General features: G+C 69.6%; 1 protein-coding gene across 1 annotated transcript in view; it reads left to right on the forward strand.

Annotated features, from left to right (window-relative positions):
- Positions 1-13441, forward strand: part of SDK1 (sidekick cell adhesion molecule 1) — a 435892-nt gene extending 422451 nt beyond the window's left edge. The window contains 10 exon segments of the mRNA XM_036424227.2: positions 1643-1758; positions 2895-3081; positions 4134-4271; positions 5460-5621; positions 6085-6210; positions 8928-9092; positions 10068-10205; positions 11285-11405; positions 12336-12465; positions 13086-13441. Coding sequence (XP_036280120.2) covers positions 1643-1758; positions 2895-3081; positions 4134-4271; positions 5460-5621; positions 6085-6210; positions 8928-9092; positions 10068-10205; positions 11285-11405; positions 12336-12465; positions 13086-13334 — 1532 coding nt within the window. The 3' untranslated portion in view covers positions 13335-13441.
- The last annotated feature ends 11803 nt before the right edge of the window (positions 13442-25244 follow it).

Below are 25244 nucleotides of genomic sequence, written 5' to 3' on the forward strand. Positions count from 1 at the left end.
GGAGCGGTAAATAAGAAGCCTGATAATGAGCCGAGCATCTGCCGCCGCAGCCTGCGGCCGTGAGCGCGCCCCCCGGCGGGCCGCACTTAGAGCAAAACTGATGTGGGTGTCAGCCGCGGCGTTAATTACCATCTCATCTCCCACACGGGGGCGGGGGCGGGGGCGGGGGACGGGGGGGGGGGGACGGGGGCGGGGGGACGGGGGCGGGGGCCGGGGGCAGGGGGCCGGGGGGGGCGGGGGCGGGGGGACAGGGGTGGGGGGACGGGGACGGGGGGCCGGGGGCAGGGGGCCGGGGGGGGCGGGGGCGGGGGGACAGGGGTGGGGGGACGGGGACGGGGGACCGGGGGCAGGGGGCCGGGGGGGGCGGGGGCAGGGGGACGGGGGGCGGGGGCCGGGGGCGGGGGCCAGGGGGGCGGGGGACCGGGGGGGCGGGGGGACGGGGGCGGGGGACGGGGGGACCGGGGGCGGGGGGACAGGGGCGGGGGGACGGGGGCGGGGGGGCGGGGGGCCGGGGGCGGGGGGCCGGGGACGGGGCGGGGGACGGGGGACGGGGGCGGGGGCGGGGGCGGGGGGCGGGGCGGGGGGCGGGGGACGGGGATGGGGGTGCGGGGGCCGGGGGCGGGGGGCCGGGGGCCGGGGGCGGGGGGCGGGGGGCGGGGGGGGGGCGGGGGCGGGGGCGGGGGCGGGGCGGGGGGCGGGGGACGGGGACGGGGGTGCGGGGGCCGGGGGCGGGGGGACGGGGGGCCGGGGGCGGGGGGCGGGGGACGGGGGCCGGGGGGCGGGGGGCGGGGGCGGGGGGGGGGGGGGCGGGGGACGGGGGGGCGGGGGGCGGGGGGGCGGGGGCGGGGGGGACGGGGGCGGGGGGCGGGGGCCGGGGGGGGGGGGCCGGGGACGGGGGACGGGGACGGGGGCGGGGGGCCGGGGGCTCGGGAAGGTCGCTCTCTCCCGGAGGCCATCTCCCTGTGGTTCCATTTACGGCCTCAAACCGGACATGCAGCCCAGAGTCCGCAGGCTCCTGCCCCAGGCCGCGCTGCAGGTGGCGGGCGCCTAGCACCCGGGACACGTGGGTTCCAGCAGGAGTCAGCGTGGGTGCCAGGACGGCAGAGCAAGGGGGTCCCAGAGGCAGGTGTCCTGCCCAGGACCCGGTGTGGGAGATGTCCCCCCAGCTTCCCAACAGGCGCTCGGGTGGGGTGCTGGCCGTGAGGTCCCCCACGCCCGGTGCCGCCCCGGACCCAGCCCGGCGGCCAGGTCTCCCGGGGGGCGGAGGGCAGGAGCGAGGCGGGTCCTCAGGGGGGGGGTCACAGGGCCTCCCGGAGCAGCGTGTGGGGACGGAGCCGGGTCCCGTCCCTCCCGGGGCAGCCCGGTCAGGACAGGCCACTGAGCCCGGGCCGCTGGCCACTGTGGGAGCGGGCGCTTCGTTCCCCCCACGCCCCCCGGAACCCCCTCTCGCCCTCACCCCGCACATCCTCCCAGGCCAGCTCCACCGACAGGCCCGTCAGGCGCTCTGCGTCTCCGTCTCAGCGGTGCCAGGCCGCTCCCCGTGTTATTACCGCGTTTGAAAGCGCCACCCAGGCAGGGCCGGCTGGGCTCGCAGCGTGGACGTGGGCCAGGCCGTCTCTCAGGCCCTGTCCTCTCTCCCCAGCACCCGCCATGGCCCCGCAGAACATCCGGGTGAGCCCGCTCACGGCCAGCCAGCTGGAGGTCACGTGGGAGCCGCCGCCGCCCGAGAGCCAGAACGGGAACGTGCAGGGCTACAAGGTAAGGCTCCGCTCCGCGTGCCCCCCCACTCTCCCCCGCAGGCCGCTGTGGCCCCCGAGGCCGGTCCCTGATGGAACCCTGGCCCACCCATGCTGTGCCTCGCCCTGCTTGTCCCCTGGCTCCTGGGCGGACACAGCCCCGTCGACAGTGGCCAGGCCTGGTCAGGGGCTTGCCCTCTCTATCCCCACTTTCCCACACACCTACACATACACACACATACACACATATACACACATACACACACATATATATACACACATACACATACATACATACACACACACACACACACACATACATACACACACACACACTTGGGCAGACTCCAGGAACTCTGAGAGACCAGGTTCCCATCCAGCTCTGCCCCCGCCCCCAGTGGATGGTGAATGAGCCTCCTGACTGCATAGGTCCAGGGTGGGGCCCGAGAATTTGCATCCTAACAAGTTCCCCCGGGGGTTCCTAGGCACCGCACTTTGAGAACCACTGCACTGCAGTGTTATGGCTCCATGTTGGCTAGAGATCCCCAAGACGGGATGGCAGGGAGGCAGCAGGCGGGACCCAGAGGAGTTGGGTGCCCGGGGCAGGAAGCTCTCGTGGGAGCGGAGGCCGCCTGGAGCCGGGTGCCCCCCCTGTCCCCGTCCCCGTCCCCGTCCCGCTCCAGGATGGTTCCCGTCGGGCTGCTCCGTCCTCGGGTCAGTGGGCTCCCTGCCCTGACGGCTATCGGCCCCGTTAGACGGCCCTGTGGGAAGGCGTCTGTAGGCTCCTCCTGCAGGCCGGGCCGGGACGCAGGAGCGAACGGGGGTCCGGGAGCTGGGAGTCGGGGCGCCATGTGTGCCCCAAACAAGGTTTCCTCAACTGAAGACACGGGGATGGGTCTGACCTCGCGGGGGCCTGTCCCAGCCGAGTCCCCCGCAGGCCAAGCGGCCTCTGCAAAGCTCCTCCGGCCTCGCGTTCGCCACGGGCACTCGGCGGGGGTGGCGCCCAGGACGGGGTGGGCTGTCCCCGGGCTGTGCCCGGTTCGTGTCCGTGTTCTGTCCTCTCGCCCCGATTCCGCAGGGGGGCCCCCGCCCTCCCACCAGCACAGCGGCTCGCCGCGGCCCCTCCCGCCCAGCCGCCGCCACCCGCTCTCCCCGCAGATCTACTACTGGGAGGCGGGCGGCCAGAACGCCTCGGAGAAGGTGAGGGTGCTCTTCCTGCCGGAGACGGCGGTGCGGCTGAAGAACCTCACCAGCCACTCCCGCTACCTGGTCAGCATCGCCGCCTTCAACGCCGCGGGCGACGGGCCCCGGAGCGAGCCGCGGCCGGGCCGCACCCACCAGGCGGGTAGGCAAGGCCGTGCGTCTGCTCCCGCCGGGCGGGGCGCCCCTCTGAGAACGGCCTCGTCCGGCCCACAGCTCTGCCCTGCCCTGCCCGTCCTAGCCCATAGCCGTCAGCCGGCTGTGAGCCGCGTGCCCCCTCCGGGGGCACCTGGGCACGGCCAGGTCCTTCGGGGACTCACCCCCCGGCTGGCATGCCCCTGTCGCTGGGAGTGCGCTCCTGAGGGCACTGCCCTGGGTGTGGGGCCACAGACCCTTCCCCCCTCCCCCCGAAGCAGTGGCCAGCCGTCTCGGGCACCCGCACACGAAGGGCACAGTATGGGCTCTGAGAGCCACCAACGAGCCCAGGCTTCTCGTTTCCTGGCCCCTGGACATGACGCGGGTCAGGTCACCAAGGGGCCAGCAGCCGGCCCAGGGCCCAGGAGCGTAACAGGCTCTGTGGATCCTGGGGTCCAAGGGGGGGTGAGATTAGGGCCTCACTCAGGGCTCCTGCCATCTGGTGGGTTTAGCACCCCCAGAGCATGGTTCCTGGGGTTCCCCAGCCCCGAGGGTAGCATATGAGAGTCGGTGCCCCAGGCCAGCAGAGAGGGGCCCCCGGGCACCAGCACCCACCCCCTTCCCCACGGAGCCCGGGCAGGAGGGCGTGAGGCGGCCACACCCCTGGCAGCTGGTCCGCCCTGCGTGCTCCAGCTCCGCCTCCCTCCCCACCCAGTCATCGGGATTTCAGATGAGACGGGAGGAGAGAGGCAGCAGGCCCAGCGGCACAGTCTCACCCCCCACCTCACCCTCTGCCCCCGCCCGGAGCAGGACGGAGCGGGCCCAGGGCCCTGGCAGAGGCCGGGCGGTGGAGCTGCACCCCTGTTCGTGTGCACTGCGAGGAGCCGTGTTTAGGCCCCGGCATCGCTCCCTCCCCTCGGTGGTTCCGATCCCGCCCCCCTCCCGGGAGCTCAGAGGGCACCGTCTGCCCGCCCCCGCCCTCGCCCTCGCAGTCAGACCCGGGCTGAGTGAGAAATGGCTTCTCACCACGTCTCACCCACGGCGTCCTCTGTTCGCCCCCAGCGCCCAGCAGCCCCAGCTTCCTGGCCTTCTCGGAGGTCGGCTCCACGTCGCTGAACGTGTCCTGGGGCGAGCCGGCGGCCGCCAACGGCATCCTGCAGGGCTACCGCGTCGTCTACGAGCCCCTGGCGCCCGTGCAAGGTACGGCGGCAGCGCGGACGGCGCCCACCCACCCACGGGCACCCACCGTCTGCGGGGGCACCCACCGTCTGGGGAGGGCGCTCAGGGGGCACACATCGTCTGGGGAGGGCGCTCAGGGGGCACACACCGTCTGCGGAGGGCGCTCAGGGGGCACACACCGTCTGCGGGGGCACCCACCGTCTGGGGAGGGCGCTCAGGGGGCACCCACCGTCTGGGGAGGGCGCTCAGGGGGCACACACTGTCTGCGGAGGGCGCTCAGGGGGCACACACCGTCTGTGGAGGGCACTCAGGGGGCACACACCGTCTGCGGAGGGCGCTCAGGGGGCACACACCGTCTGGGGAGGGCGCTCAGGGGGCACACACCGTCTGCGGAGGGCACCCCCGGGGCACAGCACCGTCTGTGGAGGGTACTCACAGGGGCACACACCGTCTGTGGAGGGTGCTCAGGGGGCACACACCATCGGCGGAGGGCGCTCAGGGGGCACACACCGTCTGGGGAGGGCGCTCAGGGGGCACACACCGTCGGCGGAGGGTGCCCACGGGGCACACACGGTCTGGGGAGGGCGCTCAGGGGGCACACACGGTCTGGGGAGGGCGCTCAGGGGGCACACACCGTCGGCGGAGGGCGCTCACAGGGGCACAGCACTGTCTGGAAGGTGACGGTGAGCTCAGGGCAGTTCGCAGACCAGCGGGCTGGGACAGAAGGATGGTCCCCGCCACGGCAGCCTGTCTGTGCTCAGGCCGTGGGGCTGGAGGCCGTGGTCCTGCCGGGGTGCGGGGGTGCGGGGTGGACAGCGGACAGGGACAGCAGGGACAGCTCTTCTGTGCGAGTGCGTGGCTCCCACGGCTCAGACTGCAGCGGAGACGCGGGCGGACACTCGCCCGGAGCTCGGAGAAATCACACCAGGCTCGGGTGACTGTTTACACTTGATCTTAGCCAAACGGCCGAGAAGCGATGTGACTGTGTGTTAAGTGCATCGTTTCCAAACCAGAGACCCTCCTTTCCTCTGGAACACGCTGCGTTAGCGTGGCCTCCCGCACGCACCTCCTCTGAACGCTCCCCCACCCCCAAGTCTCCGCAGCACTCTGGCTCCGGCCCCGTTCGGGAGGAAACCCTGTCCTGAGGCTCTCTCTGCAGACCTACCCCCCCCCCCGCACCCCTCACCCGCCTTGTCGTCCTCGCTCCAGGGGTGAGCAAGGTGGTGACGGTGGACGTCCAGGGCAGCGGGCAGCGCTGGCTGAAGGTGCGGGACCTCACCCAGGGCGTGACCTACTTCTTCCGCGTCCAGGCGCGCACCATCGCCTACGGGCCCGAGCTGCAGGCCAACGTCACGGCTGGGCCGGCGGCCGGTGAGTGGGCCCTCGCGGCTCAGACGGGTCCCCTCAGACGGGCGGACCTGGGCCCCCGGGCACACGGGTGCGTCCGGGCAGGCGCTGCCTCAGGGCGGCTCGTCGGTGCAGCGGGCGGCGTCTCAGGCGCTAAAGCCTTGATCTGTTTCCTGGGAGGATCAGGGAGAATAAGTGACGCTTAAGAAAGCGTCAGTTCCCACCGTCCTGAGGCCAGCGCGCACTCCCACGGGGCAGTGGGGCTCTGCTGACAACCCGAGGCCACGGCAGCAGGGGCAGGTCACTGAGCGCGCCCGGCGCTGGGCGCGCTCACCTGTTCCTCAGCCGTGAGGCCGGGTCCCTCACCAGGGCCAGGCCTGCCTGGGGGCGGACACCCAGCACAGCGCCCCTCCCCCCCACCTCCACCCACCCCACCCGGTGCTGGGAACCCCCGGGCCCACGTCTCCCTGTCCTGCTCCACCCACAGGCTCCCCGGGGCCGCCGAGAGACGTCCTGGTCACCAAGTCCACCTCCGAGCTGACCCTGTGGTGGACGGAGGGCCAGGCCGGCGGGGCGCCCACCACGGGCTACGTCATCGAGGCCAGGCCCTCAGGTAAGGAGGGCAGCGGGCCCGGGCGCCAGCCGGTGTCCCCGAGTGACCAGCCCGGCCTCCGCTCAGCGGGGCCTCAGGAGCTGGGCGGAGAGGGCGCGGCGTTGGCAGGATGGCCTCCTGTCCTGTGCCCTGTACCTCCCGGACAGCGTCCCTGGGTCTCCCGCCCCGCACCTGCGGGCGATGGGTCACTCCCAGGACAGGGTGCACCGAACAGTGTGCACCGCACCCGGACACAGACCGCCGGCTCCCCCTGGGGGCGCGGGGAGACACTGCAGATCCAACTGTGAGAGTTGCCTATGTCAGGTCCAGCTGTATTGGGTCCAGCTGTGCGGGTCTGGCTGTGTCAGGTCCAGCTGTGCCCAGCCAGGCTATGATGCCTGCCTCACAACGAGGTGCCAGCCGGAGCTGGGGGGTGGGGGGGCTCGCCCCCTGGACCCTCCTGGGACCCTCCTCGCACCATCCCACTCATTTCCTTCGTTCTGGGACCTCCCAACGGAACAGAGAAGAAAGTCCGTTTTTTCCCAAAGATGTAAAGTACACAGGAGTCCTGGGTCAGCAGGCGCAGCAAGAGGGCGCCCTGCCCCACTCCGGCCCGCCCACTCCGGCCCCCAGAACCATGAGTTGACGGCCAGAGGCTCGCATCACTCTGGGGGGTGGTCTCCACAGGCAGCCTCTGGGTCCCGGGATGAGGGCCGTGGCAGCCCTGCCTCCGTGGCATCTGGCCGCCTGCCGGGGACCGGGATGAATGGTTGTGTGAGAAACCAACAGCCGGCAGGCTCCTGTTTGCCGGGCGGGGCTCACTGTCACTGGGGTGTGATTGGTGGAACCAGATCCGTCTGGCCCGGACGGGTCTGAGACAGTGTGCGTGTCCATGACGTCAGACTCGGGCGGCAGGCATAGGGTGACGGCTGGCAGTTCGGCGACGTGGCCCTGGTTTGCACGTGGCTCCAGTGCTGGTTAGACGGCAGCAGGTGCGGGGGAGCCCCCCCAGCCTCCCCCTCCCCAGCCTCCCCCACGCCCCCTGGACCCTCCAGTCCGTGTGGCCGGGGCTGTGGATTGTAAATGAGCCCGAAGTGCTGAGGGTGCGCGTTCCGGGAGGAGGATGAAGCAGGAGAACGTGAGCGTTCCTTCCGTTAATCTAAGGAAATCTCCCAGAATGAGTCCCGCCCCCAGCGTTTCTCACCCTGAGTGGATGGCTGACCGCCTCGCGCTGGGCTGAGATGCTGTATCAATATTTTAAATGTTTTCATGAAAAATGCACACAATCCCGAGAGCTCGGACGGAGCTCAGACTAAAGCGTGGCTTCAGGACGGCACAGGAGGGACCGGCCGCGGGGAGCACCCCCAGTAACGCCACCGCCCCGGGCCTCGGGGTGCCGCCCACCCGGCCAGCTCAGCACCGCCCCCTCCGCGGCCCTCACATCACGCGGCACCAACAGCCAGGGTCCGAGTCGGGCTGCTCTTTCGTTTCTGTAGCAGCTTCACAGTGTTGGTGCCCCGGGACCGGCTGGTCTCCCTGAGCACAGCGGCCTCGGGGTTGTGCATTGTGGGGGGCAGAGCTCCCCTGTTGCTGAGGCCGAGCAGGATCGGTGATGGCCTGTGCCCCCCACACGGGCGGCTGCGCTGCTGGGGAGTGTGGCTGAGGGTGCGCAGGCAGCTGTGTGGCTCAGTGGTGTGTCACAGGCACTTGCACTTGGTGGCACCCGGGCTCAGGGAAGACCGGCCGGGCCCTGGGACGGGGTGCTGCAGCCACTGCAGGTGCTCATGCTGAAGGGGGGAGAAGGGGGGTCACAGTGTGCGAGTTGGGTGTGCAGGCAGCGTCCTGGGGGTGAGGGCTGGCAGGGCGTCACCAGCACGGTAAGACCCCAGTCCCGGCTGCAGTGCCAAGTGTGACAAGCTGCAGCTCATGCCAAGTGCAGGCCCTGCCCCCTGCCCCCTGCCCCCTGCCCGGGGCTGTCCTCATTGCGCGAGCCAGCAGCCGTCTGTGTGGAGCTGGCGTGTGAAGTGTGTGTTTTAGTCACCACTTCCCTTTAGGGCGCAGCAGTGGCCCGCGGAAGCAGGGCTGGGTGCCATGGGGATGGGGGGCAGGCGTGGGTGGGCGCCTCAGGCACGGGGTGCCGTGGGGGACGGGGGCGGGGAGCGGGCATGGGTGGGCGCCTCAGGCACAGGGGGCGCCGTGGGGGACGGGGGCGGGGAGCGGGCATGGGTGGGCGCCTGCAGGCACAGGGGGCACCGTGGGGGACAGGGTCGGGGAGCGGGCATGGGTGGGCGCCTGCAGGCACAGGGGGCGCCGTGGGGGACAGGGTCGGGGAGCGGGCATGGGTGGGCGCCTCAGGCACGGGGCGCCGTGGGGGACGGGGGCGGGGAGCGGGCATGGGTGGGCGCCTGCAGGCACAGGGGGCGCCGTGGGGGACAGGGTCGGGGAGCGGGCATGGGTGGGCGACTGCAGGCTGAGCCCGCGCTTCTGACCAGAGATGAGATTGGCAGAGCCGCGGGGACAGCCAGAGCCCCTGAGGAAGCCCAGGACATCTGCCTCCCACTTCCGGCCTCACAGTCTCCGCTGGGCACCCCAGCCCTGTGCCCCCGCCTGGGCCTCAGAGCACGGCCGGGGGGGGGGGGGGGGGGCGGGAGCTGCCGGGCAGTGGGCTGAGGCCTCGCCGGCGCAGGCTGAGCCGCCCTCCCGCCCGGCGCCCGGTGCCCGGCGCCCGGCTCTTGCAGACGAAGGCCTGTGGGACACGTTCGCGAAGGGCCTCCCGCACAGCGCCACGTCCTACCGCGTCGGCCTGGCCCGGCTCCGGCCCGGCGTGACCTACGAGTTCCGGGTGGTGGCCGTGAACCCCGTGGGCTACGGGGAGCCCAGCCGCCCGTCCGCCGCCGTGTCAGGTAGGTGCCCGCCCCGGGGCGCGCGTCCGGGGAGGGGCTGGGAGTGCAGCCGCAGCCGCGGGCGGGTGGCCCGCGCCCTCACTCCCAGCGTGGCCTGGGCCCGGGGAGGGGCCGCTCTGGGGAGGGCAGAGCGAGGGCTCCCGCCCGGGGTGGCAGCTGAGCGCCCACACGGGTCAGAGCTGTCCTGCCCGGGAGCCGGCCGACACCGGCCAGGCCCCACCCACCCCACCCACGGCCCCCACGGCCTCACAGCCAGGTGCCCGAGGCCTGGCCAGCTCCCTGCAGGGCACACGGAGGAGCCCGGCACCGGCACCTTCCGGAAGCCGCTCCCCCTCAGGGTGTAGAAACAGCACCCATGGGTGGGAGAGGGCAGCACCCAAGCACCGGGCCCAGGAGCCTCTCCAGTGGTTTCTGAGAAAACGCCTGGAAGTGGCTGTCGCTCTATCGGCTTTGCAGAACCTGAACTAAACAAATAAGACACAGCCCGGGGGGGGGGGGCGGGGGGGAGCAGGCCGGGGGGAGGGCAGCAGGTACCCAGAGAGCCCCTCTCCCGTGTGCCTGCACCAGCCCTTCCAGACAGCCGTGGGCGGTCAGCTCAGGCCCGCGGGCTCAGTCTGACCCACAGGCTGTCAGGGGCCGTGGCTGCCCTGAGCAGCTCTCTGGCGGCCACGTGAGGCTGGGACTTGAGCTGCGTTGGCGGACGGGCGGGCGGCAGGGGCTGCGGGGCCCGGGGTGGTGGGTGCCGGGGGCGGGAAGCGGAGGGACCGGTGCTTGGAGAGGGGCCTCCGGGCACCGGGCTCCTTCTCCCCGAACCCGACGCCAGGGGCAGACTGCACCCCGAGGTCCGGATGGTCTGGGACAGCGCGGCTCGGGGCCGACCGAGCTGTCCCCGGACCGGCCACACCCCACACCCTGACCCCGGGCCCTGGGCGAGGCCGGGCGTCTGAGCGCCCCCCCGTGTCCGTCTGCCCGCAGCGCAAGCAGACACCCCGTTCTACGCGGAGTGGTGGTTCCTGCTGGTGATGGCGCTGTCCTGCCTGGTCATCCTGCTGCTGGTGGCCCTCGCCCTGGTGCTGCGCAGGCAGAGCCGGGGCCCCCGGAGCTGCGGCCCAGGTGGGCGCCCCCTGCTCACCCATCCAGCTCACCCCTACTCCTATCGCCACCCCCACCCCCACACCCACCCGCCCCGCCCCCAGGAGAGCTGGCAGGAGGCTGTGCATGTCCCCGCCCGCCCTGCCCGCCCTGCCACAGGGGCCAGACCAGGCTCTGCTCCGAGGAGCCGTGTGTGCGGATGCGCCATCGGGACGTGGGCCCCGGGTCCCGTGTGCCCCTGGGTCCCGTGTGCCTCTGGGTCCCGTGTGCCTCTGGGTCCCATGTGCCTCTGGGTCCCGTGTGCCTCTGGGTCCCGTGTGCCTCTGGGTCCCGTGTGCCTCTGCCCCAGCTCGGCCCTGGGTCCCGTGTGCCTCTGGGTCCCATGTGCCTCTGGGTCCCGTGTGCCTCTGGGTCCCCGTGACTGAGCAGAGAGCGCGTTACTGAGGGGACAGGGCCCCTGGGCCTGAGGGCAGCGGCTCCCTCCGCCCTCGCCCGGCTGGAGCCTCTGTGCCCAGGGCCGGCGAGGCGGTTTGCGGTCTGTTTGCCGGGAACTTAGGGTCTGGTCAGGGAGCAGAGGCGGACAGGACAGCAAGCACACGCGTGTGTGACACACACAGCAGAGGGGGCGGACACGGGGGCTCCTCTGGGGGAGGGGGGGAACTCCTGACCATGAGTCGTGATCTGAAGGAAGGGGGGCCGTAAGCCAGGAGATGGGGGCCCTGCACCGACCCCTCACTCAGGGGGCTGAGGGCTGGGGGAAGGGGGACTGGGGGAGCTGAGGGATTGGGGGGCTAGGGGGCTGGGAGCTGGGGGGCTGGGGGCTGGGGCTCTGCATGGAGTCCTCACTCTGGGGGGCTGGGGGGCTTGGAGTTGGGAGCTGGGGGGCTGGGGACTGGGGGCCGTGGCTCTGCATGGAGTCCTCACTCTGGGGGGCTGGGGGGCTGGGGACTGGGGGCCGTGGCTCTGCATGGGGTCCTCACTCTGGGAGGGCTGGGGGGCTGGGGGGCTGGGGGCCAGGGCCCTGCATGGAGTCCTCACTCGGGGGGCCTGGGGGGCTGGGGGCTCTGACGGAACCCCCTCTCGGCCTGGCGGGGCCGCAGGGAAGAGCGTGTCCACCATGGAGGAGTCGGTGACCCTGGACAACGGGGGCTTCGCCGCCCTGGAGCTCAACAGCCGCCACCTCAGCGTCAAGAACACCTTCTGCAAGAGGAACGGGACCAGGTAGGGCCGCGGCCCATCCCCCCAGCCCGGGCCGTGCCCACGGTGCGGCCAGCAGGGCGGCGCCCAGCCCGGGGGCGGGGGCGAGAGGCTGTGTGCGGAGGGCAGGGCCCAGGGTGTGGGGCCTCTGTCCGCGGGGCCCTGGGTGAGAGAGTGAGAGACCCGCTTCACGGGGTGTCGCCTGAAGCCGCGCGGACCTAGTGTCAGCAGCGTGACGTCCCCCACTCGGCCTGACAGGGGTGGGGGGGGGTGACGGGGGGGTGACGGGGGGTGACGGGGGGGGTGACGGGGGGTGACCGGGGGGGTGACGGGGGTGTGTGACGGGGGAGGTGACGGGGGAGTGTGACGGGGGCGGGGGGGGGGGGACGGGGGGTGACGGGGGGGGTGACGGGGGGTGACGGGGGAGTGGTGACAGGGGGTGACGGGGGGGTGACGGGGGGGGTGACGGGGGAGTGTGGACCAGGGGGGGTGACGGGGGGGTGACGGGGGAGGTGACGGGGGGTGACGGGGGGTGACTGGGGGAGTGTGACAGGGGGTGACGGGGGGGTGAAACGGGGGGTGACGGGGGGTGACGGGGGGGTGACGGGGGAGGGTGACGGGGGGTGGATGGGGGATGTGACGGGTGAGGTGACGTGGGAGGTGACGTGGGTGACGGGGGGGTGACGGGGGGTGGACGGGGGGGGTGAACCGGGGGGTGACGGGGGTGTGTGATCTGGGGAGGTGAACTGGGAGGAGTGGACGGAGGTGACGGGGGAGTGTGACGGGGGGGTAAACGGGGGAGGGGGTGGACGTGGGAAGGTGACGGGGAGGTGACGGAGGTGACGGGGGGATGACGGGGGGTGACGGGGGGTGACGGGAGGTGACGGGGGAGTGTGACAGGGGCGGGGGGGGTGACGGAGGGATCCTCACCGGGCACTCACCGGTGCCCTGCAGGTCCCCGCCCCGGCCCAGCCCCGGCGGCCTGCGCTACTCGGACGAGGACCTGGGCGGCAAGTACAACGGGGCGGCGCTGAGCGAGAGCGGGCACCTGGCCGAGGAGGCGGAGGGCGCATCGGGCTCCGAGGTCAGTGCCCCCGAGGCCCCCGAGGCCCGGGACAAACCGGGAGGGAGGTGCCCCGGTCCCTCAGGGCCCGGCCGTGGGTGCCTCCCGGAGGCTGCGTCCGCCCGGGGTGGCCCTGCGCCCGGGGGACCTCTCGGGCCACCGGCCCCGGCCCAGGCGGCACCCAGGCGGGTCACGCGCCCAAAGCGGCCTCCGGTCTGCACCCCGTTCTCACCCCGCCGCCCGCAGAGCAGACCTGGGGGCCGGGGCTGGGGGCTCTGGGCCTGGGCCTGCCCGTGGGCACCAGGCTCACCCCAGGCTCCCCCTCATCTCCCGCACCCGTTCCTGCCCTGTGCCGCGGGGGGCTCCCACGGCCCCGGCTCCGTCCGCAGGGCCCGAGCTCCCACTCCTGCCCTCCGCGGGCCCCGGTCTCCCCCGAGGGAGCGGCCCTCAGGGAGGCACAGGCTGCCTTCCTCCCAGCGGCTCAGGAATCCCATCCACTGCGTGTGGCTCCCACTCCGAAAACCGCTCCGAAGCCCCAAGAATTACCCCCTTTGAGCCCCAGTCACCCCCATGAGCACCCCCCACAGCCACCCCCACGACCCCGCCCCCTCCGGGCTCACCTCCGCTCCCCCGCCTCCCAGGACACGGACTCGGGGTCGGAGGACACGCCCGCCCAGCACTCCTTCGTGAACCACTACCTGAGCGACCCCTCCTACTGCAGCTCCTGGAAGCGCCGGGCGCCGGGCGGGCGGGCGGCCCAGCTGCGGTCCGAGGCGGCGGCGGGCGCCGAGGCGCCGCTGCACACGGTGGTCACCACCCAGAGCGCCGTGTTCGCGCCCGCGGCCCCCGGCGCCCGGACCCCGCTCACCGGCTTCTCCTCCTTCGTGTGAGGCCGCAGGGCCGAGTCCGCTCCGTTCAGAGCCCTCCGGGGACTGAGCCCGCCTGTCCCGCCGGGAGGCCAGCCGCCGGGAGCGCGGGCCGGACGTGTCGGGGCGCCGTTTATTTCCTGTTCCCTGGAGGCGGGCGGCCCCAACAGGAGGGGGAGGAGGGCCCAGGCAGACCCTGCGGCCTCCAGCCTGGGCCTCCGCCACCACCGCTCCGGCGGCTCCCGGGGAGGAGCCAGGGGACGCGGAGGCCGGGTGCTGCCCTCCCGCTGTGACTGTCACCCTGTCCCCGGGCCGCGCGGCCCTCCTCCCTCCTCCCCCGACGGACAGCGGCCCGGGCCGGCCGCCAGTGCCCGCAGCCAGCCCCCCCGGCCGGGCAGCCCTGTGTGTGAGGTGCATCGTCAGCAGAGTATTTTTAAATCTTTTTATCTTTTTTTAAAATATGTCACATGAAATGGACCGTCTCCGCTGTCTCAGGTGCCTTCATTCGCTGTTCAGCTTTGTGCTCCACCAGGTTGCTCCTTGCACACCTGGCGCCGGTGCTTCCTCCGGGAAGGCGGCCGGGCCCAGGCTGCCTCCCCGCTGAGCTGTGCCTCCTGCCCAGGCCCCCTCCCAGGGGCGGCTGGCCCGGCTCTCAGCACTGTCCCCCGGCGGTCCCCCTCCCCCACCCCGCTGCCCAGGTCCCCTCCTGGGTGGGGCTGAGCTCAGGGACCAGCAGTCCGGCAGTGTGAGCGGGCAGCGTGGAACCGAGTGGACAGCACCCTTCTCAGCTCCCCTCCTCCCTGCCCCCGCAGGCCTCCCGGGCGCCCTCCCCTGGCAGCCCGAGGGGGCAGGGCCGGGCAGGTTCCTCCCCCCTAAGACGCCCCCTGCCCTGCAGGCCTCAGGGCGAAGGAGGCTGAGGGCAGGGCCTGGGGACGGACGTGGCCGACGAGGGCCAGGGCCACGGGGAGGGCGCCGGGCCGCCCAGGCCCCGTGGGCTCAGCTGCGCTGCGTCTGGGATCACGGGCGGCCTTTCAGCTGCGCCCGGCGCCCGTCAGCCTCCGCCCAGGCGCCGCGGGCAGTGGGGCCGGAGGCTCCGGGCGGCGCGGGGGGCGCGGGAGGGGGCGCGGGGCCTGGGGTGGCGCTCCGGACGCGGTGGCGCAGCGGCCAGGTAAGACCTGTCTGTCTCCCTCACTAGCTGAGCGTCAGTCTGCACCCCCCCACCTGGCGTGGCCCTGCGGGCGCCGAGGCCGAGAGCGGAGCCCGTGCCGGGGCCTCCGGGCGAGGAGCAGGTGCCGGAGGCGGCGGCCGGGCCCAGCCCGGAGTGGCCTCTGCACCGGCCTCCCCACTCAGCCGGCTCTGCCCTGGGCTCCGGCCGGCTCGCCGCCCGGTCTCCGCGTTCACGGGAGCCAGTGTGGTCCCCTGGCCGGGGCGTGCGCCCCGCATCGCCGGGACCGCCTGTGCTGGGAGGTTAACGGGGAGCCCCCTGCGCTGAGGCATGTACCCCGAAAAGAGGCCGCCCTGCCGCCCTGAGGCCGTTAGGTTTCCCCCCCTCCCCCCCGAAACACTCCCCCACCCCCCCCTCCCCCAGCTGTGCGGCTCCTCCTCTGGCTCCGCCCTGAGGCCCGGCAGGTGCTGCTGTGGCGCTGGCTGCGTTTTCAGCACCGGGGACAGCGCCCGGCGCCCGCTGTGCTCAGTGACCGTCCCCCTGAGGACAGGCCCCTGGTGGCCCCTCCTGTGACCGTCCCCCTGAGGACAGGCCCCTGGTGGCCCCTCCTGTGACCGTCCCCCTGAGGACAGGCCCCTGGTGGCCCCTCCTGTGACCGTCCCCCTGAGGACAGGCCCCTGGTGGCCCCTCCTGTGACCGTCCCCCTGAGGACAGGCCCCTGGTGGCCCCTCCTGTGACCGTCCCCCTGAGGACAGGCTCCTGGTGGCCCCTCCTGTGACCGTCCCCCTGAGGACAGGCCCCTGGTGGCCCCTCCTGTGACCGTCCCCCTGAGGACAGGCCCCTGGTGGCCCCTCCTGTGACCGCCCCCCTGAGGACAGGCCCCTGGTGGCCCCTCCTGTGACCGTCCCCCTGAGGACAGGCCCCTGGTGGCCCCTCCTGTGACTGTCCGCCCCCTGAGGACAGGCCCCTGGTGGCCACTCCTGTGACTGTCCGCCCCCTGAGGACAGGCCCCTGGTGGCCCCTCCTGTGACTGTCCCCCCCCCCTGAGGACAGGCCCCTGGTGGCCCCTCCTGTGACCGTCCCCCTGAGGACAGGCCCCTGGTGGCCCCTCCTGTGACCGTCCCCCTGAGGACAGGCCCCTGGTGGCCACTCCTGTGACCGTCCCCCTGAGGACAGGCCCCTGGTGGCCCCTCCTGTGACCGTCCCCCCTGAGGACAGGCTCCTGGTGGCCCCTCCTGTGACCGTCCCCCCCTGAGGACAGGCCCCTGGTGGCCCCTCCTGTGACCGCCCCCCTGAGGACAGGCCCCTGGTGGCCCCTCCTGTGACCGTCCCCCTGAGGACAGGCCCCTGGTGGCCCCTCCTGTGACCGTCCCCCTGAGGACAGGCCCCTGGTGGCCCCTCCTGTGACCGTCCCCCCCTGAGGACAGGCCCCTGGTGGCCCCTCCTGTGACCGTCCCCCTGAGGACAGGCCCCTGGTGGCCCCTCCTGTGACCGTCCCCCTGAGGACAGGCTCCTGGTGGCCCCTCCTGTGACCGTCCCCCTGAGGACAGGCCCCTGGTGGCCCCTCCTGTGACTGTCCCCCTGAGGACAGGCTCCTGGTGGCCCCTCGCTGGGGCGCACGATGCCTGGGTTCCTGGGTGCTGCGCTGGGTGCTCTGCCCTGTGCGTTTCCAGGCGGGGCCGTCGGGATTCGCTGGGGGTGGTGACAGTCTTGCTTCCTGCTCCCCGTGCGGGTGTCTCCCTGCGGGTCTGGGGGCTGTGGTGCCGTGTGCGGGTGGGCGGGGAAGTGGCCGCAGGCATCCTGGTTCTAAGGGGAATGGGTTCCCCCGTGGAGCGCCATGTTGGCTGGGGGTGGGTCACCAGGTGAGAAGGTGAAGGATTAGCCAAGACAACCTGCAGACAAACCACAGGACCCAGAGCGCGATGCAGGGACAGCGGGGAGGGGCCGGTGAGCGGGCACCGGGCGGGGGACGGGCACAGCGGGGAGGGGCCGGTGAGCGGGCACCGGGCGGGGGGCGGGCACAGCGGGGAGGGGCCGGTGAGCGGGCACCGGGCGGGGGGCGGGCACAGCGGGGAGGGGCCGGTGAGCGGGCACCGGGTGGGGACAGCGGGGAGGGGCCGGTGAGCGGGCGCCGGGCGGGCACAGCGGGGAGGGGCCGGTGAGCGGGCACCGGGCGGGCACAGCGGGGAGGGCCCGGTGAGCGGGCACCGGGCGGGCACAGCGGGGAGGGCCCGGTGAGCGGGCACCGGGCGGGCACAGCGGGGAGGGGCCGGTGAGCGGGTGCCGGGCGGGGGGCGGGCACAGCGGGGAGGGGCCGGTGAGCGGGCACCGGGCGGGGGACGGGCACAGTGGGGAGGGGCCGGTGAGCGGGCACTGGGCGGGGGACGGGCACAGCGGGGAGGGGCCGGTGAGCGGGTGCCGGGCGGGGGGCGGGGACAGCGGGGAGGGGCCGGTGAGCGGGCACTGGGCGGGGGACAGCGGGGAGAGGCCGGTGAGCGGGCGCCGGGCGGGGACGTGGACGAAGAGGCCCCGTGGGGCTGGGCGGGACGGTGCGGGTGATGTTCTCCGAGCGGCACTGGGCCTGCCGTCTTGGAGAGCCAGTGTCGCCCGCGCCCTCGCTGGGGGGCGAGCAGGCCCGCGGCCGGAGAAGCCGGAGCGGAACCGCGCGGCGTGAGGCGTGTGCGCTGCCCCCTGCCCCGTCCCCCCGGGAGGCGCTGGGGGAGGGCACCGCCCGGGGGGACGGCCCGGCAGCCTCTGAGACACGCGGGTCCGGCCTCCGGGCCAGGCCGCCGGCTCTCCAGGTCGGCGCCTCCTCTGGGCAAGAAGGCCCGGCCGGGCGCTCACGCGGCTTGTGTGTGAGAAATGAAAGCAGCTCGGCCTCCATCAGCCGTCTGCCCCTGGGCCTTGCCACGCGCACAGGCCCGGGACAAGCCCTCACTCCTGTCCGGCGTCTCCACACCGGCCGCCTGCGCGGGACCGCCGTCATCCACCACAACCGGCTTCCACGGCTCACAGCTCAGGGGCGGCCTGCGTCTGAGCGCCCCCCGCACACACACCCGCCTGCGTGGACGGGCCGGCCCGCACGGCCAGCGCTGGGCCGGCCGCCAGAGCGGCCACGGGCGGCCGGCTCGGCGGTGGGGCGTCGGGCATTTGTGCCGAGGACCCGGAGGGGCCGGGACGGGACGCCTGTGCGGCCTCAGGCAGCGGCGGGGGAGCCAGCTTTCCCGGGGGGCTCGGCCTCGGCGTCTCCGTCCGGAGTCCGTCCGCCATCTGTGCGCGCCCAGTCCCGCACTCGCTGTCCTCGCACAGCTCGTCCGGCGGCCGCAGGATTCAATCTGCACGTCAGCTGTAGGCGTCACTTTAAATGTCCTCGTGGCCACATTTCATTTTTTTCTGTGCTTTTTTTTTTTCTTTTTAATCCTCCCCCGAGGATATTTTCCCATTGATTTTTAGGGAGAGTGGAAGAGAGGGAAAGACAGAAACATCGATGTGAGAGAAACACATCCCTTGGTGCCTCCTGCATGGGCCCCGACCAGGCCTCAGGCCGGGGAGGAGCCTGCAGTTGAGGTATGTGCCCTTGACTGGAATCGAACCCAGGACCCTTTGGTCCGCAAGCCAATGCTCTGTCCACCGAGCCACACCGGCCAGGGCTGGGCCCACATTTTAGAAGGTGGACAGCAATTGGACTATCAATCCGTAGCTTAGTTGGCCATGAATGCAGACCCACCGGGTATTTGTATAATGAGCGGACACAGGGTGCTCCATCCTGAAACGTGGGTCACTAAAATGAAACACTGTAATTGTTCTCTGGCCACGTGGCGGAGCCAGCTGCTGCGGCATAAATAACACTGCCATTACCGCCTCCGTCCCTGGCTGCAGCCGGATCTGCCTTAGGAGCTGCCTTCTGGGCCGTTTCTCTTTGAATAAAGTGGGGCGTCCTGGCTTCACAGCAGGAGCAGCCCAGTGCGGGCGCCCAACCGGCTGTGTGAGCTCCCTACGCGCCTCCGGCCTGTCTGCTGAGCTCCTCAGTCCCTTTTTTGGGAATCGAGTGAGTCTGATGCGGCTTCAGTTTCATGTGACTCTCAAGATTGCGAACTGGACCTTTGAAAGGAGTTATTGTTTTTAAAATACACTGAGGGGCCAGATTCTGATGATCTTTGAATGCATAATAACCTGGCCACTCAGTGTGTGTGTGTGTGTGTGTGTGTGTGTGTGTGTAGGCTCGGTGCGTGGATTAGTACATGGGTGGGGTCTACCAGCCTGGCCGGGGGGAGGGGACATGGGCAGTTGGCCGGCTGCCTACTGGTCGAACTCTTGGTCAAGGGGACCATTTGCATATTAGCCTTTTATTATATAGGATGTACACTGAGTGGCCAGGTTATTGTGCGTTCAGAGATCATAATGATCTGGCCACTCAGAGTAGCATCCCTTCTGGCTGTTACTGTGTGTGTGTGTGTGTGTCTTCACCAAGGTTAAGGTCCACCGTGATTGCCTAGTTTTCCAGCTCTCTGAAATTCTGGGTAACAGACAGGTTCCTGTTTTCCACAAGGTATTTTGTTGCCGCAGATAAAGCAGTGCCTAGGCGGGGGTGGGGAACAGCCGGCCCATGGGCCATATGAGACCCGCAAACCCATTTGGCCTGTCCCTGCCGAGGCCTCTGGGGTGAGTTTATGAGATGTTGATCACATACAGCAGGCTGGTTTTCCAGTCGATAATTTTGTTCGGCCCTCAAATGTTCAGATGGCCCTCAGCAGAAAAGATTCCCCACCCCTGGCCTAGAGTGACCCCAGGAAATACGGGGAAGGGGCGTGAATGAAGAAAAAGGACCGAGGAACGACTCAGAAATTTAAACTATGAGGGTTTCAATTTAAAACTCAACAGATGGATACATGGCCGATAGAAGCAGCTAAACATGAACTATTTCCTGAAAAAGCAAGCCAGTCCACAGGCCATCCAGCATGAATTTCACACTAGAGAACTGAGCGGATAGAGGAGAGAAAAGCAATCTGAGAGTGAATTGCCCTGATTGAAGCAGAGACCCAGTATTGGGCGGATGAGCTCACTGAGAATTGGTCCGAAGGGATGCAACGGACCAGCACATACAGACACCACTGGGAAATTCCCAGTCGAGGATGAAGGGGGAATCCTAAAAGATTGCAAAGTGGGGGGGGGGGGGGGGGGGTGAGAACACATTTGCCCACAAAGAGACAAAAGCCTCACACCCTCGTCACTGGCAGCAGTGTTGCTAGGAATAATTTGGAACGTAGCTAACCTGTAAGTGTGAGGTCAAAACGAAGACACTTTCAGACTTTCATTTGAACAACTCAGTTAAAGGCTTATTCTAGCAAAACAAGCCAAAGTGATGAATCTGCCGAAACCGGTGTGGCTCAGTGGGTAGAGCTTTGGCCTGTGGACTGAAGGGTCCCGGGTTTGATTCCAGTCAAGGGCATGTACCTTGGTTGTGGGCACATCCCTGGTGGGGGGTGTGCAGGAGGCAGCTGATCGATGTTTCTAACTCTCTATCCCTCCCCCTTCCTCTCTGTAAAAAAATAAAAAAATGTATATTTTTAAAAAGTGACGAACCTAAGTAGACAACATGAGATGCAAGTGATCCCAATGTGGGGAAATGCAGTGGAGTCGTCATCTCACGAGTTTAGCGTGTAGAACACTGAGAATAGAGGGGAGGAAAACCGTGTCTAATAAATCAGGCTGCAGACTGTCTAACAACGGTTCCCGGGAGCCCGAAGCTAAAAAACCCGCGGCCCCAGCCTCGGGGTGCGGCCGGAAGCGGGAGTGACGTTAATCGGCCTCACCGTCCTCGTCCTTGGAGAAAATAAAGAGAAGGAAGAATTCCAGACATTGCAAAAAAAAAGGAAGGGTAATTTCTAGAAAAATACAAATAGGAGTATAACTTCCTGCTCGCAAACTGCTGGAGGGAAAAGCCGTAAAATGATAAAACGCTCAGTCCCGGGAGGGCGGGAGGAGCTGTAACCCGAGGCGAGGCCCGGTGTTAAAACACCCGATGATCGATCGGGTAAGCGTCCTGAGGGGCGGGAATGCAGCCTCTCTCCGCCCCTGCAGCTGCTCCTCTGGAACCGAAGCGGGAGTCTGAGCGTCAGGACGACGGAGGTGGCCCTGCTCGCCCGGAGGAGACGGAGGAGACGGGTGGGTGCGATGGGGTTCGAGGAGCCGGGCAGGGAGAGGCCGTCCATTACGTGGCGCCCTCAGTGTCTCCCCCAGAGCCCGTGGGACCCTGGCACGCCCTTTAAAAACCAAGCTCCTTCAGCTCTAAAGTAATTACAGACAAGGCGATGGATCTGGAAGGCAGAGCACACGGAGAGGGGGTGAAGGAAGGGAGAGTGGCCTCTAGGCAGAGGCCGGCGGCCGCTCCGCCCACCAGTCCCGTCCACGTCCACGTCCACGTCCATGTCCACGTCGGGCAGTGGCCGCGCCCACCAGGGTCCTCCTTGTGAACTCCAGCATCGCTCGCGGGGGAATGGTCCCTGCAACCTCAGAGCTCTGCTGGCTCTGCAAACATGAAGACAGAGCCCAGCCCGGAATCCCACGGCCCCACCCCACCCACCCCCACCCGCCCCCCCTTGCACACCTACCACCCCGCTGCACTCATAGCCCCGCCCACCCCCTCGCGCCTGCCCACCGCTGCCTGGAACCCAGACCCGCCGCGGCCACAGGACCATCAGTACATCTCCCGGTGACCGGTTGTTCGGCCGTCCTGGCATCCGGCCACGGCATCACTGCAAAGTGAGAACAGCTGGAGACACTGGGGCACTCTGACCGGTGCGGGAGAGGCAGCTGGGCTGCGGGAGCACATGTCCCCGTCGGGGGGCGGGTGGGAGCTCAGCTCCAGGAGCAGGAAGCACGGCCTCCCCGAGCCTCCATCAGCCACCTTTCCCGCAAACTGACCGGCTCAGTGGTTGTGTGTCGACCTATGATCCAGGAGGTCAGGGTTCGATTCCCGGTCAGGGCACAGGCCCAGGTTGTGGGCTCCGTCCACAGTGGAGGGTGTGCAGGAGGCAGCCCATCGATGATTCTCTCTCCTCTTGCATGTCTCTCTCCCCCTCTCCCTTCCTCTCTGGAATCAATAAAAATACGTTTTAAGAGTTGCAGCTGCCGTGAGAACTAAAGGCGGGAGGACTTGGGAACAGGCCCGGGGCAGAGGGAATGCACGAGAGACGGTCCCCGAACCAGAAAAACGGCCGCTCGCACGGCGGCCGCGGCTATAAAAGCCGACGTTGAGGGAGAGTGTTTACGATGCGAGGAGACTCCTGATGTATCGCCGAGAGAGGAGGAGGCCAGATTATGCTGATGAGCCTGCCACTAATTTTGTAAATCCGTGCGTTTTGTAATTTTACACAGCGATGTAATTTTAGAGCCGTCCATAAATCAGTGGCAGCCAGTAAGTGTGTGTAATTTATGGGCGTGTGGGTGTGGGCGTATTTCTTAAAACCGCAAGATGGTTATCAAGAAATTAGCAGCAGTTGTGTATCCCGAGAGCAGAGGCGGGAGGGGCAGTGCATCTATTTCCGAGGGCGGTTCTGGGTGTATTTTCCTTCCAGTCTCTGCATCGGGCGTGTGCGTGTGCGTGTGCGTGTGCGTGGGTGAGCGGCGAGGCGCGGGTGCCCGAGGTCGTGGGGCGGGGTGGGGCACCTGTCTTTGCCAGGGGCCGAGGGGAAGGTGGCCCTGCCTCCTCGCTCCGCTGTGAGCGTACAGAAACTCGGCGATCTGCTTTAATCCGAGCCAGGAGCTCCCGGACGCCGGGCTGCTGGACAGGGTGACAGGCGGCCGCCAGGCGGGACGCGGGCCGGGCCTGAGGCCGAGGGGAGGGGGCAGGTTGCGGGCGCAGCAGGCGGCTGTGTGGCTCTCGGGCTAGGCTCAGCCTGGCCTGGTGTGAAGGAGGCCCTGAGGGCCGGCTCCGCCTTGACGGGGTCTCGGAGTCCATGCCCCTGACTCCGCGGCCGCTTCCTGTGGAAACACGGGGGAGGGAGCGAGAGTGGCCCACAGCGTCCAGACTCCACGCGGCCAGATCCCGGTGCCCCCACTCCGCGGGCGAGCTACGGCCCAGCCCCCCGGGATCCCGAGGCCTCGGGCCCTGCCTGTGCTGTTCCCCCACCGAACACGCCTGCCCCCGTCTCGTCGGGCCCTTAGGACCCGTTTCCGGAAAAGTCCTGGCCCCGCCCGTCCCGGAAGCAGCGCTGGCTCTGCCCAGGTCTTTGTCCGGGCCTGGGTGCCACTCGGCCGCAGGGCCCCGGCCGGACCTTCCACGGACACGGCGGGCGCTCAGCAAACCATTCTGATGGGAGACCGGCCCGGGCAGCGCCCTCCGTCTTGTGCGAGGACACTGCCTCGTTCTCATGGCGCTGCTCCCACAGCCTCACCCTCCGTGGCCGGGGAGGAGCCACCCAGCCAGAGCCGAGCGGCGGAGCGGGTGGTCCCGGGAGCAGCAGGGTCAGCTCAGCGGGAGGAGCGGGAGGCCTGGGCGCGGGGCCCCAGGGGAGAGCAGCGCCCTCCCCCCGCCCCCCTCAGCTTCACCCGCAGCAGGTTCCCTGCCCGAGCCTTGCTTCTTTCTGAGCCCTTTCACACCGTCTTCCCTCTGAGCCTCACCACCGCGCCCTGGGGGCATGCACTGGGCTCCCCGAGCAGCAGGACACACGGGAAACCACGGGTGGACAAGCACTGCCAACCCCACACCCTGAGACGGCGTCTGCAGGGCGGCCTGGGGGCTCGCCTCTGTGGGGCTCTGCTCTGGCTGCTGGCCCGGCCTCTGAGCTCTATGGGCCTTCTGGGCCCCGCCCTCCCGTCGCCCCGTGTGTGCGTGGGGGCAGGTGGAGCGCCCTGGGCGCGGCTGCCAGGCTGGGTTGGAGGGGGACGCCCACCGGGGCACCAGCCTCAGCTCTGACTGTGTCATGCGCTTCCATGATCGCCCACCAGAGGGCAGTCACGTGTCACATGCCAACCAAGTCCGGTGTCTCAGACTCCCCGGGGGCAGGGCAGATCCCCAGTGGGGGGTGTGCAAGAGGCAGCTGATGGATGTTTCTCTCTCATCGATGTTTCTAACTCTCTATCCCTCTCTCGTCCTCTCCGTAAAAAGTCAATGAAATATATTTTAAAAAATAAAAATACATGTGACCAAATGACTGCATGAACATTCTCCCCAAAAAGGAACCGCCTGGGGGAAGACCGCCGGGGAGAGCTGCTGGGCGGCTCACACTCCCCCTTCCCCGGAGCCTGGGGGACCCCCGGGCAGGGAGGGCAGCTGCGTGTCCACCGCCGTCAACTCCCGTCCTGCGCTGCCCCCTCCAGGGCGCCCGCGCTCCAGGCGCAGACTCCGCCGCCCTCCGGCGGGGATCCGGATCCCACAAAGGCCAGCGCCGGAGCAGCTCTCACCGCTGACCCCCCAGCGGTGCGGGGGCGCCACCTGCTGCCCGTCCAGCTGGAGCTGCGGGACCAGGGAGCGCCCTGGCCGCCGGTGCCTGGGGGGAGGTGGCTACAGCCCCGCAGGCTGGGCCGGGCCTGGGGGTGCAGCTGGGCTGGTGCCGCGCAGGGCGGTGCTGGCATTCTGGGTGTGGCCACAGCTCCAGAGGAGGTTGTGCCCACGACACTCAGGTGGCAGCCCCGGCATCGCCTGCCTTCTGAAAGGTACAGGCTCAGCCGCCACCTCCCAGCCTAGGGTCTGTGCTTAAACCCTTTTCCCAGGGATGCGAGGCCCAGGAACAGCCGGTCCTCAGCCCGACGCCCACGTCCAAACACCTGCGGGCTTTAAAACTGCTGCCCTGGGGTCCCTGGGGGCCCCGTTTCCCTGCACTGCGTGCGACCTGCAGATCGGGGTGTCTGCTCCCCAGGCGAGCCCATCAACAGCTGGAGAGCTTGCTCATCAACATTCTATCGCGTTTTACTCGTCTCTATTAACATTTACTAGAGTTCTTTTCTCTGGGGAAGATATACAAACAGCCAGGAGCCTGTGAGCAGCGTCATTCGTCACCGGGGAAACGCAGACCCGACCTCGGGGAGCCCCGCCCGGATGGCACAATTGTAGAAACGGAGCCAAACTGGGGGTGGCACAGAGGGAACCCCAAGGTGCACATCCTCACACCGCTGCCCCTCACAGCCCGGGGGCTCCGCCATCTCCCAGCTCCAGGCAGGGCACGAGTCCCAGGAATTCCGGGACCAGGGGCTTGACCTGTCCGGTCCTCAGCACCCACGTCCCAACTGGACCTCCCAACCTGCCGCTGCGCTGAGGACACCTGTGGACACCCCCCTCACCTCCCCCAAAGGGCTCCGTCCTAAAGCCAGGTCCAGAAGGGGACGGGGCGCCACTCAAGGGCGGGCCCGCTGGTCCAGGCCACGGCCCCTCGGACCCGGGCAGGGCTCCATCCCCTCCTCGGCCCAGGAGTGGCCCCGGTGCCATCAGTGCTCTGGCCGTCGCCCTGGAGACGAGGTGAGGTGGACCAGCCGTTCCCCGAGGGCTCCTCACAGCTGGGGGCACCGACGGCGCCGGAGCCTGGCACTTCTCTCACCCTCGCCCCCGACGAGACGGGAGACCGTGGGAGGCACGGGCCGTGGACAACTCTGTCTGCAGCTCTGCGTCCACCTGAGACGTGGGCCTGGCGCCGTGAGGGCCGTGCTCACGTCCACGTGTATAAGGGTGTCACAGGGCTCAGCGAGCAGCAGGTGGGGAGACCGAGGTCACCCTGCCCAGTGAGCGCTGAGAAGGCCCACCGCCGCCCCCTGTGGGCTCGGCCCAGACAGGG

This window comes from Pipistrellus kuhlii, unplaced genomic scaffold (genome assembly GCF_014108245.1).
Source record: "Pipistrellus kuhlii isolate mPipKuh1 unplaced genomic scaffold, mPipKuh1.p scaffold_m20_p_8, whole genome shotgun sequence".
Taxonomy (NCBI): domain Eukaryota; kingdom Metazoa; phylum Chordata; class Mammalia; order Chiroptera; family Vespertilionidae; genus Pipistrellus; species Pipistrellus kuhlii.